This window comes from Electrophorus electricus, chromosome 7, assembly GCF_013358815.1.
Source record: "Electrophorus electricus isolate fEleEle1 chromosome 7, fEleEle1.pri, whole genome shotgun sequence".
Lineage (NCBI taxonomy): Eukaryota > Metazoa > Chordata > Actinopteri > Gymnotiformes > Gymnotidae > Electrophorus > Electrophorus electricus.
The window spans coordinates 15,466,573-15,486,762 of NC_049541.1; the positions used below are offsets into that span (position 1 = coordinate 15,466,573).

The window sequence follows — 20,190 nt, forward strand, 5'->3', positions numbered from 1 at the left end:
GTCTCTCTCAACTGCAACTTTTTTTCAACAAGCCAACTGATATGGAAAGTTTACAACAGTTAAAGTTAAGGTTAGGACAGGTTCATGAAATATAAAAAAAATATTCTTGTGAATTAGAATTACTGTGACTTCTTCGTGGTAATGCAGAAGTTCCTAAAAGTCACCGAACACTGAAGCACAAACCACAAATGTCTGTTTGGCCACCCACAGAGCCCATAATCATCTCAGTTCTGGTGCAGTAAAAGGGTGCAAGCAAGTGCATGTGCACACTCTCACACACACACACACACACACACACACACACACACACACACACACACACACACACATATATATATATATATATATATATATATATATATATATATATATATATATATATATATATATATATATATATATATATATATATATATATATATATATACATATTTATTACATTGCTTTCAAAATAAGTATGCATGCAAATAAATGATCATTAAAAAAAAATAAAAATTGGTAGATGCTCTAATCCAGAGCAACTCACAGAACAGTTTAGTTTTGTTTTCTTGTCAGAAATAATTAATTATCCTTCAGGATGGTACATAGGCTTAAATTTAAAGATAGATATAAACGAAGTCATTGCCAGTGTCAGGGGTTAGTAAAGGAAGAGAACACATGTAGACTGTAGCAGAAATTTTCTCCTTTGGCTTTTTAAAAGGTGTTAAAGTTCATGAAAAATCTGTGTGTGTGTGTGTGTGTGTGTGTGTGTATGTATATATATATATGTATGTATGTATGTATGTATATATTTTATATATATACATATCTTGTTTGAATATTCAGAGAATGTTAGTCTAAAACAACTGAACGTCACATATAAAACAAGAAAAAAATCAGTATCATAGTAATAAAGATGTCTATTATATGAAAGTCCTCGTAACCCCTAAAATCAACAGTAGTGAGATGGTAAGATGGAAACACAGGTCTAGTCCCAGTACCAGTGTAGTAGGATTGTCCACCAACATAAGCTGGTGACCTAATGGTGTTCCACTAAAACATAGATCAGAAAATCTGACAGAGGTGTCCTCTAAATCCCCCCTTCTCCTCGTAGGAGTATACTACCCGTGAATGAGACGTCCCACCTGACGTATCCTGCGTTTGCAAAGCTGCAGTGTGCACTCGCCGGCCCGACCACAGCGAGTTTGCTGGAAACTCCTAGCTGCACTGCTCTGCGGTGAGAGCAACCAGACAAGAAACCCTTATGTCACTCACTAGTGAGTCAGCCCTAGGACTACAGCAGAGTCACCCTTCTTTCCACTACAGAGGATAGATGCCTAGAGAAAGCACAAATGCTTAGGAACTGGGTGAATACCCATTATTCAGGGTTGTTTTTAGTACTGGCTAATTTTGCCAAAAAGTTTGCTAAAATAAAATTATTTTGATAGAAAATAGTCAGCAGAAAGAAATGCTGCAAGTATTGCTAACACCTTTAAAAAAACAAACAAACAAAAAAAACGGTTCTGTGTAGCCATTAATGTATTCTTTGCTCTGAAATTCATTACCTTAAGTCTATCCTCTGAGCAGACACTAACTAACTAGGCCTTACTATCACACAGCCAATCTTTAGCTACATTTGCAGTGAACTCAGCTGGCCCAAGAACACATAACACATACTGAGCTCAGCAAAAAGCATTACAACTGACTTAATTAAAATAATCTATTCAGTGTAGTATTTTGCATGTGTGCATTTCCTTTAGCTGTTTTTGCTCAGAACTGTTGGTAATGCAATCCTGTAATATATTGCTGTGTTTACCAACTATCACTGACATTATATATATATATATATATATATATATATATATATATATATATATATATATATATATATATATATATATATATAAGGGTAAAGGAATATATATTCTAAAGAATTACTAAATTACTAATGCAACAACTTTGGAGGGGAATTCATAGTGCAAACATTTGCACATAGTGTGGTTACTTTTTGCTTTTAGCTTTTCTCAACAAATGTGGTTACTCTTCTCAACAAGTGGCACATTTGAATGCTGGGTAGATGCTATATGAACAGCTGAAGTATAAAAAGTGTGTTTTTAATAGCTAAAATTGCATTCTAGGAGAAAGTATAAGTCAGCAAAATCTTTTCCTTGAGAGTTCTGTAACACTTTCCAGTATGTGTTCCATGATGGAACTGAACACTAATCCAAAAAAACCATGGTTATCAATACTTAGAAAAACATTAAAATAGTTCAAATAGTACCAGATCAAAGCATTGTCTATACACATACCAAACTAACATTGATAATGGGTATGTTTACATCATTGCTTGCTGGTTGTCTTAATCTAGGAATTTCAACTTATGGGCCCAGTACACAAGCCAGGAGACCCACCAATACCAACACATCTCACGTCAAATACTCCCCCAATGCACTGTGTTTATGTCATGTCCCATTTGGTACTCAGCCAGACCAGCTCACATTGGCATCCACCAATCACACGTCGATCACTTACCAGGTCACCTGTTTATTAGTTAATTCCCTTCCTCTCTTGTTTGCATGTCCCGATTTAAATTCACAGGTCCCACTTCCTGATGTGCCTACCAACCAGTCTATTGCTGTTCTCTAGATTCAGAAGTTTATGCTTCCAAAGACTTATACTGTTGCACTCTTAGTCTTTGGCCATTTGTTTTTTGTTTTTGTGAATGGTTCATTAAATGGTCGCTCCCTACCTCGCTTGTCTCCAGGATGTCACAGTTTAATTGTGATCCATGCACTGTGAAGACTTTCCTCAGAGAATAAGAATCTATTGATTCACCCATCCTAAAGATACAGGCAAGGTTTGGATACAGGAAATAGTAAATTATGGGAAACATCCATTTGGAAAATAGTGACCTTATCCTTTTACCCAGTTTTCCTATACATCTAAATTTGGCATTGTCAGTATACAGTGCAAAAATGTGTTCTTACCTCTAGAGCAGAGGATGCTGCCACAAGAGAACTGCCTTTTGCTATCAAACCTCTAAGACTTGCAATACCAAAGTCTGCGCTAGCCACATTAAAATCCTTCAGTAGTTCCCTTTGTCTACTCTTTAAATTTTACCCCATACCTTTTAGAACCTAGAAATGATGTATATCATAAATATGCAGTGTTTTGAAGACTGCAAGACCAACTGCAAAGCAACGTACAAGGCAGAGTTCCCAACCAAATGTGTAGAAATCAACTGTTATTTTACCACCACACCACCCCTTCACCAGCACCACAATCTCTCACGATTCTGAGTCGAGCTTCAGTCATGACTTGTCCCACAGTTATCTGATCTTTAGATAGAAATGTATGAGAAGAGAGATGACAGCTGTTTCAGTTCAATTTGCTTGGTAATGCAGAGAGACTCATTTTTAAAATGGAACAATTTCTAGGTAAATTGGGATCATGTTTTATATAACAGAATGCATTATATGCAATATCAATATGCATTATTGTACTTAGGTTTTGCCACACATGCTCTTCCAGCTTATTATACAATGCGTTTTATATGTATAAAACATGGGCAGGAAATTGATGCCTATAACGATAACGCCAAGTTTGTGTTGTTTTTTTTTTAAAGAAAAAAACGTTGACCTAACTGTTGCTCCACAACTTTTTGTCATCAGCTTTTCTCAGAAAGCTCAGAAATGTTTCCACAGTTCTGAGACCACACAGTGGCAGGTCAATTGCATTCAGTACTACACTCAAATATGAACTGCATTCAGTACTACACTCAAATATGAACTGCATTCAGTACTACACTCAAATATGAACTGCATTCAGTACTACACTCAAATATGCCATATGCCTGTTTATCTTTCTTTCTATGAATCCTTTTGAGGAAATAAGCCATGCTTGGGGTTGTTTGGAGCAACACACCTCTGATTTAAAAGAAACCTTCATAGACGAGCAGGCCACAGAAACCCCAAAACCCCAAGTGCATCCCTTACCGCCTTCTTAAGCTGCACTCTATCTATATAAACCCCCTAACCCCTTCTTGTGAAAATCATTCAATTGCACACAGTCTCCTTGTTCTTAGGTAACAGAACATTGTGTGTCTACTGTGAAGAAGGGAGAGCATTGACAATGGATTCTTTGTTCAATCTCGTGATAATGTGCGGACTTATCATTGCATCACTGACGGGGACCATGGGACGCTCGCTTCATATTGAAAATGAAGTTAAAACTCTGCTAAAGCATTATGTAAGTGTATTCTTTTGAAAAGGATTTCTGCTGAACTGCTGTCATGCTCCCTCTGTTCTGCATTATGAGGGAGACAACCTCCTTCACTTCTGCTTTATGGACCAATTCAAAAATAAGTAGCTTTGTTAGATCACAAGCTTGCACTTGCAGCCATCACCTGTGAAGACAGTGAAAGGAACCCAGAATCCAATATTCAGCATGCACTAATTCCTTAGGTTTTGATGTCGTATGCATTCAAGTTGCATAGTGTTATTTATCGATCCAAAACAGAGTCTAAATTCCAAAAAATATATATATGTTTAGGTGAATTCTGAAACTGTTCAAACAGGTAAAACTTTGTTATTTTCAACAGGGAAGAACAAGACCAGCAATAATTATGTGATTTCATTTTAGTATAAGATGCTTTATCTTGTACTCAAATGTAGAACAGGAGGTAAATATGTGAAAAATGTATGCAACTGTTCTCATCTTTCCCTTCTTTCCACAGAAATTAACAGGCCCAGAGTGGGTGGGAAAGGCAGTTTTCAGTCCTTATTTGGGCAAAGCTGATGTAAGTTTGACAACCATGCTTACAGAACAAGCATGAGAAGGCTCACAGAGCAACAACCCTGAAGTAATCATGTATCACTTTAATTGCGTTTCTTTGTCTCATCAGAACACTTGTACTTGTGAGAAGCTGGTGCTCCTAAGCATGTTGAATGTTTACATGGACATCTTTTCGGACATGATGAACAAGTCCAAAGAAAAAAAGGCTGTCTTGGAGGAGCTCAAGAAAAGTGTGGCACTCCTGAAGGCAAACAAATACACCAAAGAACAGGCAGTGTGGCAGCAACTTAAAGAGATTGAGTCCTTAGAGGTAAGAAAAAAATCTACCTGGTTTTTACTACCTACATTGGTCCAGTTTTACTTTACAGGAATTGCTATAATACCAAACTTTATGCTATATCTTTAGCAATTGTAATAATTAAATTTTTTGTTCTTATTAAGGTGAACAACAGCACGATTCAGGGGGGAGCGCTGAATAACTTTCGCTCCGTGTATGAGGTAGCTTCTACAGCTGGACAAGTCAAAAAGGTTTAGACACATTCCAAGGGTTTGAGTACAGACGGCATCAGTGAAACAGAAGTCTAAATCAGTTTCAAGTCATTTAAGTAGTCTAGTGCCTTATTGTTATCTTATTTATCAAACTTAACTTAATTGCTGTAATTTAACATATTTATTTTAATTAAAAATGTACTGTAATATATCATGGTGCAAAGATAATCTGAAATATAACTTATTATGTAGTGCAATTCACTTTACAGTGTGATGTATTTCGTTTATGTGTGTCTAAAATAAAAGTGAAAGAAATCTGGACATGTGCAACAAACCACTAATTTTGTAATCTGATTTTGTTCAAGAAACAATCTCTTTGTGCATTCTGTATAAAACCAGCATCACTTCAACATAATAAAATAAGATCAAGGATATCCAGTAAAATGAAGTCATTTAATATTCCTGGATACAGACAGGTGTATATGACCACTACACTTTCATTAAATTTCACCATTTAAGATTTGGTCATGGGTACAGATTTTCATTGATGGCCTTTAACTGGCACTTCTATACAAACCAACTTACAATTATGACTGAACATAACTTGAGCAATTGAGGGCCTTGGTCAGGGGCCTGATAGTAGCAACTTGAACTGGCAACTTCACAACTACAAGTCAAGCACCTTAACCACTGAGCTACCACTGCCAGATGAACACTTGTCTGCTATATGTTGTCCTACTGTGATAGAAAATGAGAGTAGCTCATCATCTTTGAAGCACGTTCAAGAGGTGCATCGTCTTAGTAGTACTTGCAAGAACTTTTAACTCAACATGGAGTGACAGAGAAATAATGAATAAGAGTTTAGTTCCATCACACCTGACTCTAATATTCAGATCCTACTATAGGTTTGAATATCCTGTTCAAGTGTTTAGGACTACAGCAAGATTGGATTAACACTACTCCCCAGGGAGATCTCGAGGGCCAGAGAAGGGCACCTCTAATTTAGAAAAAATGCTATTCTTGGGTGTGCTTCAATGTTCTTGTTTAATATGAAAACATTCAATTTAACAAAAGAGTGCTAGTACCTACAAAGATCAAACATAATATTAATGTCTAGTGAGTAATATGAGTAAATATGAAATACAGGAAGATAGGTAACTATTGAAGAAGGAGATTTATCATGACTTTTTAAAACTAAAATGACTGAACCATTGTAGTGAAGTGTGCAGTGAAAACTGCAAAGAAGTGAAACATTTGTGTCATCTCAATCTGTCAAATTTAAGGATTTATGGGAGATTATTTTAAGCAATAATTTTTCCTACTTCAGAGAAAAGGCATAAAAGCAACTGTGTTCTACTTCATAGGATGTCACTGAAACAGACAAAGGGTAATCCATCTAAGTGATATAATTCCCTTGCTTCATGTGTTATAATTAGGCAGTGTGTAGAAGAATTTGAGTTTGAGTCAAGTCTCTAGTCTTGATCTTGAGTCTGAGACAAATCTGGAGTGAACATTGTCTCCAAGTCTCTTCCCTGTTTATTCCATGGCTACTGCAATGCTAGGTTGGGAAATGCTAGGAAAATTATCACCTTTTCTTAATGACTCAAGACTCAAAGTAAAATGAAATCTGAAGCTTTTTTTTTTTGAGACTCAGAGTCTCAATTGGTATAACCACAAAAATGGCCTCTTGTCTGAGCAACATATCACATTTTTGAAGCCAATGTCTAAAAGTCTAAGAACTGAGAAAACAGTTCCTTTCAGTTTCTATGTAGCCTGTGTACAGCGTCATGGGGCTTGGGGTGACATAGCGCTTACCAACCCCATCACAACTCTAACCTTTGCATTTCAGTATCTGCCACGCCTGCGGAAAACCAGCCACACCGAAGAAGCTCCAAAGTTGAAGGTGACGCGGAAAAGCTCTGACTTCTCAATTCCTATGGTAGTTTCAGAATCAGGTCAGGGGCAGATACAATTTCCAGCCAAGCTCATGAACTGAACATGTTTCTCCGTTATCCTGGAGAGATATGACGAAGTGGGAATGACACCCTGAGTCAAGGGTTTTTTTCGATTTTGTATGTGCCAAATCACAATCGCTCAACTTGATTCAGCTGTAATTTTAAAGTGCACCACATTATTCCGAAACTATAGCACCAGTTTAGGATTATCTATGGTATTATAGAACCTTCAGATGTTGTACCCTTCATAATGGTAATGTCTGACTACCGTGATTCTCTCTCTTTCAGTTACTCTGCAGAAGCATCACTAATGTGGTGCTAAAACCTCAGAACATCCTTTACTGAGTAACACTAAAATGCATTCCAATTTTAAGCAATATTTTATAAAGCCAATGCCTCTCTAACTTGCTCTCTTTAAGGAGTTGCAGAAGGGATTACGAGGTTGTAGGTGTAGGTATTCGAATATAAAACCTTATTATGTCTTTGGTTATTTCTTGGGATTCTCTTGTTTTGATTGTTGAGACAATGCAGTAACATAACTTAATTTCAATTGTTGCAAATACATTTGACAAAGTCAAAGCATCTTTATTCCCAGACAAAAAGATTACAAAGCAAAGGCACAGTCTAGCACACACAACATGAGCAGATCTGACCAGGAAAGCTAGGGACCATCAATACTGCTGCACTCAGGATCCTGCGGGGATTAAATGGAGGGGTGATAAACGAGGGAAAAGTGAAGTAGATTATTTAATTAAACTGATGATTGGGATTGGGAAGTGAATTGGCACTGTGATTGGTGTGTGTGATCTGTGAAGGTTGGACGGGTACCGGTTGGGGTATGACATATCAAAGTGAATTGGCTTTTGATGTTCACAGCTCTTAGTTGACATCTTTGGGTGAATATTGAATTTGGAAAAAAAAATCTACTGATCAACATAAATGTGCCTGATTAATATTATACTTCATATTAATATTATACTTCATACTTAATATTAGACATCACCACCATATTTTTAATGCAAAGAACAATTTTAATAACTCACTGATGCAGAGACTCTTGTGCACATTCTCTGAGTTGGGAGACATAATGGATCAAGTGTGATTCACATCACACAAATACTGCTGATGTAAAGACAGGTTGACACAAAAAGTCATTTAAAGCACATTAACCAATGTGCATGATAAAAAATAAGACTTTTTGAGAGAGTTATCTTTTTTAGAATTTTCCAACATCAGAAAATTATGAACTCCATGGATCCAAAAGATCCATATGGGCAACTTGATTTGTGTGGCTGTAGTCAGTGACAGGGGTGGGTGGGAGTTATGTCATGGAAAACATAAATACATTTTATCAGAACCATTAATTTCAACTAAGCTTATTTCTAGTAAAGTGTCCATTGTTAGAAGAAAGCTTGAGACCTATTGGAGGGGCTCACAAGTACCAATGCTTTTGCATCATCAAAAGATCCCCACACCACAAAACCACCAACAGCTCCTCCCCATGTCATCCTAGACATTCCAAAAAAGTGGTGTGATAAACTATGCGATGCCGGGCCACAGCATTATGATTTATAGGAAACTCAAGAGTGTCACCAAGCCACAATTTTCACACTTTAGCCCATCTCTGCGCTCACTCTCTCACTACAGAGAAAACTATAAATACCATTCTCATTCACACGGATACAAGCATTCAGCCTTTTGCAGAGGCAGAGAGAGACAGCAGTGGGCTAAGAGTCAAAAAGGATCGATAGGTGAAGAGAAAACACAACTTTGTGCTCGACACCTCGGATTATCTGTCAGAATTTGCTAATTGGCTGAAACTTGTTTAAGATGAAAATGAGGATTCTGTTCTTGGGAATATGTTTCCTAACTTTTGAATGGATGGCAAACTCTGAGGCCTTCCTACCTGAGAACACCAAGAAATGTATTGACAAGCTGAATGACCATTATGTAAGTAATATAAGTCTCATTAACAACATATGCTAATAGAAGTAAGAAATGCAATTCATCAGCTATGGTTTGCCAGTCTACTGATTATAAAGTTTACTAAAAGTTTGCTAAGTACTCTGGAGATCATAGAGGTATATAAAAATGCAGACCTTAAAATAATGCAGGAAGAAGAATCACCTATCACCTATAATGTCAGTGAAACCTCCATGCTGGCTATGTGGGTAGTGCTTCATTTTAAGCACATTAGTTTCCAACCAAGCCACCAACACTGGTGCTTGTTTACAGTGTAGCAGTGATGAGCTTATGCCACAAAACATTCAATAGCATAATCCATGATGCAAGATCTCAAAAGAATCTTGCAACTTGATGACTAAACTAATACAAGCTTGGAGGCAAAAATCTGGATTTGTAAATACTCATGGCCTTGGAACTCTCTGAGATATTCAGAATAAACCTGAACTGTTGGGACTTTGCTGATCTGTACATGTTTCTATCCTTTTTAGAAGACCAAAGAGGATGACTCTTTGTATGACGGACATCCCATCTTTTTGAAAAAGCTGGAACACTTGACAAAAAACACTGAGGTAATCATTGTAATTAAATATATCTTATATGATATAGGACAGGGTCTATAGTATTCATTTTATCATGCATGTCTAGGATACGCGTTATTTTGACCTGCCCCTGCCATTGGCACAAAACTATACACATAGCATGTGATAGACTCTGTCATAGACTCTGCCTTTGCTAAACCTGAATTGTCTTGCTCTTGTCTGCAGAAGAGTGAACAGAAACTCCTGATGAGAATCATCCTGGATGCATATAACAGAATTTTCACCCAGATGAAAAATGAGGCGCAGGATGTATCTGTCCAAAACCAACTGAATAATGTAAAAGATAATCTGAACAAGATGAAAGAACACTACTTCCCTGACAAAAATGACCTCAATAAATACGCCATTGAGGTGCTAGCTCTTAAGGTAATTTGAGTGAAGAAAGACCTTAGTGATTTTTCAATTAATACTGCTAAACTGATACATTTCATACATATGTGAAAAGATTATAAGAATTCTTAGAATTCTATGGATAAGTAATACTTCCACTACTTAAAGGCATGGGTTTTGGAAAGAAACCTCGAATCTTCCGGCACTGAAAAGAAAAGGAAAATGACATTAGCCAGAAGACTGTGTCATATCAACTGACTGCCTGGATAATTAGTGTTAACTTTGATATAATCCTTCTATCTCTATGACATACGCTTAGCAAAACCAAACCTTTAAGCCATTAAAATGATGTCAGTCTTTAATCTCATAGTGTTACAATGCCACTATATTGATAATAACCATGTTCTAACCTACTGTATCTTTGCAGGAAAGTGACCCACTGGTGCAGCGTAAAGCCTTGTTTGAGGTGGAGAGAGTCTACAATGAAGCAGCAAACCTGGCACAGAACCACAGGAGACGACGCCAAGCCAAAGGCTCCAGAAGGCTACGACCATAGAAGAGCAGTGTTCTCAAGACTAATGCAGCTATATTTATTCTAACATAGTGCTTTTTATATATTGTATTTCAAAACCACATAATTTATTACATTTTTTAAATTATTCATTTGTGTTAAGGTAGAAATTTGCTATTTCTTCTGAGAAAGAAATTGTCCCTGTTGTATTATTTGGATTACTGAGTTATTTACTTGCTAAGGCAAGTTTTGTAAGGTCTATGACTGAATAAACTGAGAACAGTTTCACCTCTGAAGTCTGTTATATAATTATGCATTATAATCTATTCTTGAGATTATACATTCATCTGTTCGAAGGTACAGAAGGTAAAGAGTCCTGAACAAGCACCAACAGTTTTGTTATCTTTTTACAATATCCAAAGAAATATAAAGAAAAACATAGTTTTAAGTAACAGTTTGAAAAGAGCAGAATTGTTTAATTTAGAGATAAGGACTTGATCGACTGTTTCCTGCAAACTAAAATAATAAGGTTACAAAATAAACCCAAAACCTTGCTGCCTGATGTCATGTCAAAGCTCAATTTACAGGTGATGTCATCACATTCGCATGCAGTACCAAAGAGGCCAGGCTACATTGGGAAGGAAGCTTCAAAAATACATTCATTTTGAATAACAAGAAACCTGTATAAAGAAATTCAACAGTAACGATACTGTAATTTCAAAAGACTCACACATCAAATGTATTTGTCCCAAGTGACAGATGGTGACACAGATTGACCGAGGTAGTATAGAGTACTGCAGAGACATCTTACATTTTTCTTCATTTTGTTATACATTAGACCACAAAATCTAAGTCAAACTTTAATTAGGTTTTATAATGAAATTGCACTAAATGAGTTCAGCGCTCTAGACAGCTAACAGTTGAAGGTGATCATCTTTTCAGAATGATCAGAAGAGCAAATGATAGGGTTTTAAATATGTTTTGTGCTAGAGCAGGAACTGGACTCAGCGGGGATGGACTTGGACATCCATACCCTACAGGAACTAGTTCATGAATCACATAAGGTGAAATGCCACTCACTTCAGCTCCATGGACATTGGCAAGACATTGCAGAATAGCCCAAATAGCCTGAAAAATAACGTTAAATGAAACTGAAGATACAGTGTTGTTGTGCAAACCTGCATTTAAAGGAAACAAGTTAAAAGGTAAATCTCTGGAAACCCCCTCCTCTAATGTTACAAGTGAACAGGTACATGATAGAGAAACTGTTGAGCTGATACAACAAAATGGAAACCCCTAAACATTAAGGGATTGTACAGGCAGGTTAATACCTCACCATGCACCTTGCAGTGCACCTTGCACTGAAAAAGCAACAGTAAGCTTTACATCGAAAATAAGATATGTTGAACAAACAGAGCCAGTGATCCTTGCAAGCAGACATTCAGCATTTAGTAGTTCACTAAGGTGGCAATTCTTAGCTGGAACAGAAGCATTACATCTCTGGGCCTTGTTAAGTCAAGTACTAAACAATTATTATTTATGTAATTTACTCTCCTACATGTCTATTGTTTGGAAAGGGCTGACTAGAGAGGAGGGCGTAGATACTCTGCCTTTAGTAATATTTTACATAATTCTTTTGTGTGCCCATATAAATGAACTCGTCCAGCAAGTAAGCCAATGCACAAAACAGGAGATTTTGTCTACTAGTAGAAATTAGACAAATCAGTCAGACTTGTAGTAAACCTTAAAGATGTAGGCAAATATTTTGCTTAGGCTTTCATTTTCTTTGATTGTACAGTATCCTTTATCTCATCTCCAATACTCGCATTTGATTCTGTACCAAGTGGGTCTGCTGACTTCACAGTCCATTCCAGACCTTTAGGAGCATCAGAGTATAATTAAAATCAAATGGATTTAAAGGGAATTCATAGTTAAACCTAACAAAGATAGGCCCATTGCATGTTGCCTGACTTAGTTGAAAACTCATCTCCAGTTAGGCTGAATTTTGACTAGCAGCTCAATTCTACATGCCTTCCCATGCTTCACCTATCTTTGCAAACAAAATCTACCTGGATGGCAACATGATGCTTGCCATGTATTTGGTCCATTGGGGATTTTGTGCATCCTAAAGGCATAATAGCAGCAGAGATGTCAATACATATGTTTCAATACAGAATTTGCAACAAGATAAAAGTAAACGATTCATCGATATTGTGATGGGCACATTGCAGACCTGCAATGTGAATCCCACTTATGGGATTTTTGGTAGGACGTCCTAGTTTCTAATTATAGAACAACGTCAAAAGTAGGTCACGGTACTGTCAACAAACATTCACCGGAAGAAACTTAAAATGCATTTTACGTCATAAAATACAAAAAATGCAATATAAAAGTATGCGTTTTATTAACATTTGGCATATGTCACATTATATACGCATGTGATCATTGGAGGCAGGGCTGTCCAGTGGATTAAGCACTTTGATGGCACATATATACACTATTTAATGCTTAGACTGTTCTGGTCTATGGGTAGAGAATAGACCAGAACGGAACAGAATAGACCAAAACATTTTGTAGATTTAGATTTACATTTAGGTAGATTTTGTTGGAATGCTACTGTTAGAATGGAGACCTCGACAGGTAGCAAATGAACAGAAAAGGTCAAGTAAAAGAATAATTGGAGCTGATGTCATCAGGAGGCGCCCCATCAGCATGAACTGAAAGATAAGAGAAAAGGGGGATGGAGAGGAAACAAAGGAGTGAGGACAATAGTGTAGCCTTTCCTCTACTACACCCGCACAGAGGAACAGGCCTTCTCTTAACCACTGAGCAAGTCAGGCAGTCAGACCCAGGTTGAGGGTGTGACCAACGCAGTACAGCATACAGTTTTTTTGTCCTTGTTTTTAGCTGTGGCAATAAATGACAGTGCAAAAATAGTGCAAAGAACCAAGCGTGTTTCACAACCGCCAGATTTTGACCTACTTTTTACAGAGACTCACCCTGCGCATCAGGCAGGATATGGTAAATAGTCTCTTCTCCTTGTAGTACAGCATTCTGCCATAACTTTGGAATTTGGAACACCCTCTCACCTTGATAACCTTCTTCCAAGCTTTGTAAGACGTACATGCACTTGAATGGGCCTCTGGGATTCTATTTAACTTGTGAAAAGCATTTAGCACCTCTGTTAATCCTGGCATCATTAAATGTGAGTTGCAGTAAGGAGGGAAAACACCTCTTACAGAGAAAGGAAAGTCTTAGGAGGCTCTGAGGCCTGTGAAGCATTGCTTCTGCCAAATTTGCACTTGGTGTATGAAAGTATGACATGGGGTCTCTCCTACAGATAGAGGCAAGTCTTAGCCAAAGTGAAAGTCTTAGCCAAAATGAAACTGTGCAAAAAAAAAAAAAAAAGAAAAGAAAAATTCTGAACCATTAAAGAAAGCCCACCTTCGGTGCAATTATACATTTCCATAGGCAGAGCATCTGTCTTATAGCACAAAGTTTAAATGTGTTTCAAAAGTAAAACATTACAGTTTAGGGATGCTTAAACATAAGCACGGAATTTGCAAATGCTGGTAAAGAAATACGAAAAACCCAAGCAAGCATAGTGCATGTGAAATATTGTGTTTAGTGACTCATACATGTATGTGTATGTTCCTGTTTGACTCTCTGTTTAATTGCAGTGACATCCCAGCCATTTCTTCAGCTTTTTATTAAAACTCTTTTGAAAAGGTTAATGTGAGTCTATTTGCTGCATTATAAAGCCTGGGTATCCCCATGAAAGTACAAATAATATACCTAGAGCCCTTATAACTCATTCTACAAGTTGCTTTGAGTAATGGAACCATATGAGTCATGACATAAAACCGTGAGGAACAGTCATGCTTAAATAACTTGAGTGCACATTAGAGTCACTGGCTTTGTTCTGAGGACTGGCCACGAGGGGGAACAGTAAAGGTTTATGATCCATCCCATTATCATTTGTTGAGAGAAGCTCTGCACTGTTCTATGGGTGAGCCAAAAGCCTGTTTCCTTAAAGTGGCAACAATCTGTTCTCATGACACATGACACATGACAGACTGACACAAGAGCGTCCATCCCTGTTGACTTACTTGACATTATGAACAGTTCCATATATTGACGGAGGGACCCTGCCATCTACAGAGTGGAGGAGAAATATACGGCTTGTCTTAATGAGGTCACACTCACAGTGTGGAGGATTATTCATCTCTTTCATGTTTGGCAGATGTAAAATAGAACAGTGCATATGCCTCAAACCACCAACTATAGGAGGTGCTACACACATTTGCCAGATATGAGGAGAGACATTTAGACTTCATTTGGATCATTCAGACCAAAGCAATGGGAGGTGAACGTTTTCTCTGAGTTATGGTATAATGTCTTATATTGTGGTGTATTAAGTGCACACAGGTACCATGTTAACATGAAACTCAATTGGTTATCCTTCTATGCATCTGCAACTACCTGCATGTAGACAGTATGCAAGGCCAAGGTTTTTCATCATTCCCTACTGACTGATGTATAGGTTAATCTTGCTCTGTGAATTACTCTGACATGGACCTGAGCTGTGCTTTTGACATGGGTGTTGGTTTGTCTCGTCTGCTGCGAGGTAACTGAGAAACCCCCACCCCTCGTCACTTCTGGTAAGTAGCAGCTGATGAGACTTCCGATAAGCACAGCGTGATGCAGACCACAGACTCAGTGCTCTCCAGTGCAGCCTGAGCAAGACAGAGAGAGACACAGCTTGTTCCACTGCAAAGCCACCACTTCTGAATGCTGTTCACAAGGTGGTGGGCTTGAAGCACCTGGGGACTCTGAGCAAGACTATGCAAAACTTCAGTTTTCACATTAAGTAGGCTTTTTGGTGGAAAATGTGTCAGCTATTGATTGTGGCTGACCTGTGAGTTTAGAGAGAAATGGAAAATTAGATTATGAAGTAGGCATCACATTACCATGGTCTCCATAATATTCTTCTTTATACTAAACTTGAATCATGGGAAAAAATTAATTAATTAATTTATATATATATATATATAATCATTTCCTGTGTCTCTTTGTTGTTCTTACTGCAATGTCCTCTCTGAAAAGACCTAAATAAAAGCACTCATACATGCATTCCTAAATGCACATGCACATGTGTGTGTGTGTGTGTGTGTGTGTGTGTGTGTGTGTGTGTGTGTGTGTGTGAGAGCGCATGTGTCTGTCTAGTCTCAGCAGTTTCTTTTTCACTCAGACGCTTTCCTACATCTGAAATGCAGTCACGAGCAGTAGGCCCTTAGGACCCTGCAGGGGATTTCAGATGCTACAGGCTGCAATAAAAGGCATAGAGTCGTGGAGGGCAAACATGGGTAATTCAGGTCAAGCACACCCAAAGAGCTTTACCTAATCATGCTCTAGCTGCTTACAGCCTTACCACAGTGACATTTGAATCTGAGGTACGATCGTCCCATAACCAGTCAGGGTTTCGATAGAGAATTTGAGAGACACTGGCAAACTGCCATGCTTTGTGTGTTAATAACCTGAAGACAGTCAAAAACGTCATGACCCAATTTCAGATGTTAACAATGTGATGCTCTTTTTATAATGAAATATCAAAGCTGTGCACACTTGCTAAGTTTCAATATCAACTCATAGTACAACAGATTAAAATTAATAAAATATTTAAATGTTTCAATTATAAGATATTTTAAATGAGTTGTTTAAATAATTAAATAATGTGATATTTTGTTGTGTTTTAGAACAACTGTGAGGCCACTCAAAAAATAAATACCCTTCCTAAAACAGACTTTCTGTTTTAGGAATAAAACTTCAACATCCAGTAGAATGAGCTGGTTTTCCAAAACAAGAGTTTACAGATTAGAAACACTGTAAACATCAAAGAAAACCTACCATCTGAAATATCAGATGGATGTATCAGACAGCATGGTAGATTGTGTCTGAGGAACTGTGCATACAGCTTGCTGCTCGTCTCCCACCAAGTGAGCTGTAAACAAGCAGTGTGGGAGTTCAGAGAGTTGATATTGTTTCTGAAGGCCTAAGTACTTTACCACCAACACAGTTAAGACCCAGAACAAAGGTAGTGAAACATGAAGATAAAGATCAGAAACCAAGGAAGACTGCATTGTATTGTATATTGTATAGTACACTGTACTGTAAAAACAAGAATACAACAATTTTTTGGACCATATTTCTGAGATAGTCATTTAATGAAATTACAGTAAGATATTGATGATTTGTTTGCCTCAATAAACAATAAGCAAGCACTGTGGTATCCTGTCACTCACTGACGTCTATAGATCACACGTGAGGAATATCCAAATGTTGGGATAAAGGGGTGCTTCGGGGGGGCTCCTTTGCCCCTTCCTATTATATCATAACCTTGAAAACATGCAATATTTATCTATATTAAAGCTTATTGGCTTTACCATGTACACACAAAGCTGGATTTTAACACACTTGATTACCGCTTCAGGTCCACTCATTTAACCTTAACATTTGACTCCATTGTTTGACTGTGTGAGTAAAACCAAAAAATAAAAAGAAAAGGCTAATGTCTGCAAATGAATGTGGTTATTGGTTGTTCACAAACCAAGACACAGGTAATACACAGAGGCCTAACTGAATATTTTGCTAAGCCTTACAGTAGCCAAACTCAAACTTCAACATACATTATCAGCATAAACATAACTTATGCACTTCACCACTTCATTTGCATGTGGAAAAGAGCAGACGCAACTGGGTTTCCATAAGCTGTCTTCTCATAACAACTCACTTCCTGTGCATTTTCAGTTGCAGTGCACCCTGTGTGGTTGTGAAGATGTGGGGGCATATGGTGTAGCAATGAACAAACACAACAAGCAGGCAAAGAAAGTCTATCACCAAGTGACAACTCAGCTTAGAACACACTCTTCAGTTTGCTGTTAAGCAAAGTCAGTACAAGATCATATAAGAAAATATAATAGTAAGAGACTGAAGGTCTCAAATGATTAATCACTCAAAGCTGAAATGTATGCATATGCCATATGAAGTACAAGTGCACACTGAGGTATCTAGTGGCTTCAATGGGTTTTGCACGTTTGTTTGTTCCAAAAATGAGTAGGTCAACATAAGACAAGGAGGTGCTAGGAAATATTGATGCTTGAAGTACCACTTCTGCCACCCACTACTGAGTAAACTATTGCAGGCATCTCTTTCTCTCTCTCGCCATCTCCCTCTGTCTTTCAGCACAGCACCCTCGAGCTACAGCCTGAATATAAACTATTTTTTTCTCAACAGAAGTTCAACATTTCCTTAAAACTTGTCAGTGACGTTATTATTTCTATATTTACAGTACACAAGTGAAAAGCATTGCTGTGTGCTTGGCCATGGCTGTGGTGCTGCGTTAAAACAGGCATTCCATTCAAGTTTCTATTCTCTTCTAAATATAAGCATCTACATATTTTAGTCTGATTTAGTCAAACAAAAACACATGCATTCACTGTTCAGAATGATACTGCATTGTTCAGAACATTTCTGCCAATAGCCTGAACATCTTTAGTGCTCCTAAAACTAAATAGTAAACATGAGTATTTGGGAAAAAACAGTTGTAATTACAATTATTCTCACTTAAGTGTGCTCTTGTTATTCTGTGTTATAACTGTGTGTCACTGGGGGTTATTCTCAGAAAGCCTCTGCTGGGTTTGTGGTTGCTGCATCTCAAAGTGACCTGGAGCTGGTCATGGTCTTGGCTTTTAAGAATAGTTCTTACAATTAGTAAGCCCTCAGGGTCACTAGAGAGATCCAAATGTAGAGCTGAGAGCACCGTGTTGACTAAGGGTATTTCCACACAGAGCAATTTCTTCTCACTGAGCACATAGCACATGAAAGAAAGTAATGCTATAGGAACCTGAAAAGAATATCAAAGAACAGTTTGCACAAGTCAGCAAAGCCTACCAAACAGCCACACCTGATGCAGTAATATTGCCAATTCAATTTTCAGCATGTTGCCAAAAAAAAAGTTATTTTTTAAATGTTTATTGTAAGTTTATTGTAATGTGTTTCCTCTTTCTGAATTTAGCACATTTATTTATTACACAAGAGCAGCACCCCACATGGAAGGCTAGTGTTTTACATGTCAACATGATATCAGTATCAAAAGAAATATCATGCAGAGAATGTCAGTGAAGGATGATAATGGCATCCGTTGGGTAAATTCATACAGCATGCTATAGTTTAAGCAACCTGAATTTTTAAACTGAGGTCTTTAGTAACTCAGTCCTCAAGTGGCCATAGACCTGCTTCATCTATCCTCAGGAGGACCAGCCTTGTAAGATCACTGTACATTTTACATAGGCCAGCAGCATGGTCAGCAGCAGAGGAAATGTGAAATGCTGTAAATACATTTTTTAAAAAACCTCCAAGAGATGCAAAACTGCCTAGTGCAGTGTTTCTAATCCCAATCCTTGAGGTCCAGCAGACGGTTTTTGCTCTAACCTAACTGCAGTACAGTCAGGTAGGCCCTGATGACCGGACTGAGAAATACTTGCCTAGTGCAGTACTCTGACATAGTGCATGTATAACTAACCATTCATTTTGAGTTCAGAAAGGTTAATAAAGGTTACAAGCATGAAGAACAAAATCATAAAACCAACATGCCTAATCCCGATCAATATTCCCACACAAATCTCTATTTAAAATAAATGATGCCAGCAGGGGTGCGTCTGCAATGTGCAGAGACCCAAGGTTCATCTTGAAATGAAATGTTGCTCTATGAAATGTTCACAAAATCAGATCTAGAATGAAATCAGGACTTATAGTAAGGGGCTTTGCTCTACTGGGACAGTTCTACTGAATCTGTATAAATTCTTACTATGTTGTACAACTAAATTTAATATGATATTATTATAATATGTGAGGACTTAACCAATAAACATGAACTTAACCATGGATTCTTAGTTTACTATGTGTAAGATAAAAATCCATGTCAACAGAAGCATGACATGAATCAAACACAACCAGCCTTTTTTGCAGGGTTCGTGTGAATTTATGTGAAGCGAGTTTTAATAACTACTATAATTACTCTATTCTGGCTTTTCACTGTTCATTATTAAACCTACTTCCATGGGTACACACATCGATTTATGGATGAATATTATAAGCACTGATGTAATTTGAATTATCTAGCTGGCTGAAAGTGAAGACAAATTTAACTTCGGTTTGAGGTGGTTAGGGCTCAGATATGAAGCCTGTACCTACTGGCTAATGACAATAGTTATTAACATAATGCAGAGTAAAGTATAAACAGTTGATTCTGAGAGTGCTGTCCTAAACACTTTAACCTCACTGAAACTATCAGTTGCGTCAACTGCAATCAATTGCATCAATTGCGTCCTAATGCAAATGCATTTTAAAAGACACTGAGCCTATGGCAGGCCCTAGACACTTCACGGTTTTAAACACTCAGAGCAACAATAACTTAGCCTTACATTGATGTACACACACACATACACACACACACACACACACACACACACACACACACACACACACACACACACACACACACACAGAA

General features: G+C 37.6%; 2 protein-coding genes across 2 annotated transcripts; both read left to right on the plus strand.

Annotated features, from left to right (window-relative positions):
• The first annotated feature begins 4,110 nt into the window (after positions 1-4,110).
• ifng1r (interferon gamma related) lies at positions 4,111-5,381 on the plus strand. Its single transcript, XM_027002211.2, has 4 exons — positions 4,111-4,227; positions 4,715-4,777; positions 4,883-5,083; positions 5,215-5,381. The coding sequence occupies exons 1-4, from the start codon at positions 4,111-4,113 to the stop codon at positions 5,305-5,307; spliced, it is 474 nt and encodes a 157-aa protein (XP_026858012.2). The 3' UTR covers positions 5,308-5,381.
• A 3,537-nt stretch (positions 5,382-8,918) lies between these two features.
• ifng1 (interferon gamma 1) lies at positions 8,919-10,907 on the plus strand. Its single transcript, XM_027002210.2, has 4 exons — positions 8,919-9,167; positions 9,671-9,751; positions 9,947-10,147; positions 10,539-10,907. Exons 1-4 carry the CDS (start codon positions 9,048-9,050, stop codon positions 10,665-10,667), a joined length of 531 nt encoding a protein of 176 aa, XP_026858011.1. The 5' UTR covers positions 8,919-9,047; the 3' UTR covers positions 10,668-10,907.
• The last annotated feature ends 9,283 nt before the right edge of the window (positions 10,908-20,190 follow it).

Coding starts and splice junctions, on each gene's coding strand:
- ifng1 (XM_027002210.2), top strand. CDS start 9,048: ATGAAAATGAGGATTCTGTTCTTGGGAATATGTTTCCTAACTTTTGAA. Junction 9,168..9,670: donor ACAAGCTGAATGACCATTAT/GTAAGTAATATA, acceptor TATCCTTTTTAG/AAGACCAAAGAGGATGACTC. Junction 10,148..10,538: donor TTGAGGTGCTAGCTCTTAAG/GTAATTTGAGTG, acceptor GTATCTTTGCAG/GAAAGTGACCCACTGGTGCA.
- ifng1r (XM_027002211.2), top strand. CDS start 4,111: ATGGATTCTTTGTTCAATCTCGTGATAATGTGCGGACTTATCATTGCA. Junction 4,228..4,714: donor AAACTCTGCTAAAGCATTAT/GTAAGTGTATTC, acceptor TTCTTTCCACAG/AAATTAACAGGCCCAGAGTG. Junction 4,778..4,882: donor CTTATTTGGGCAAAGCTGAT/GTAAGTTTGACA, acceptor TTGTCTCATCAG/AACACTTGTACTTGTGAGAA.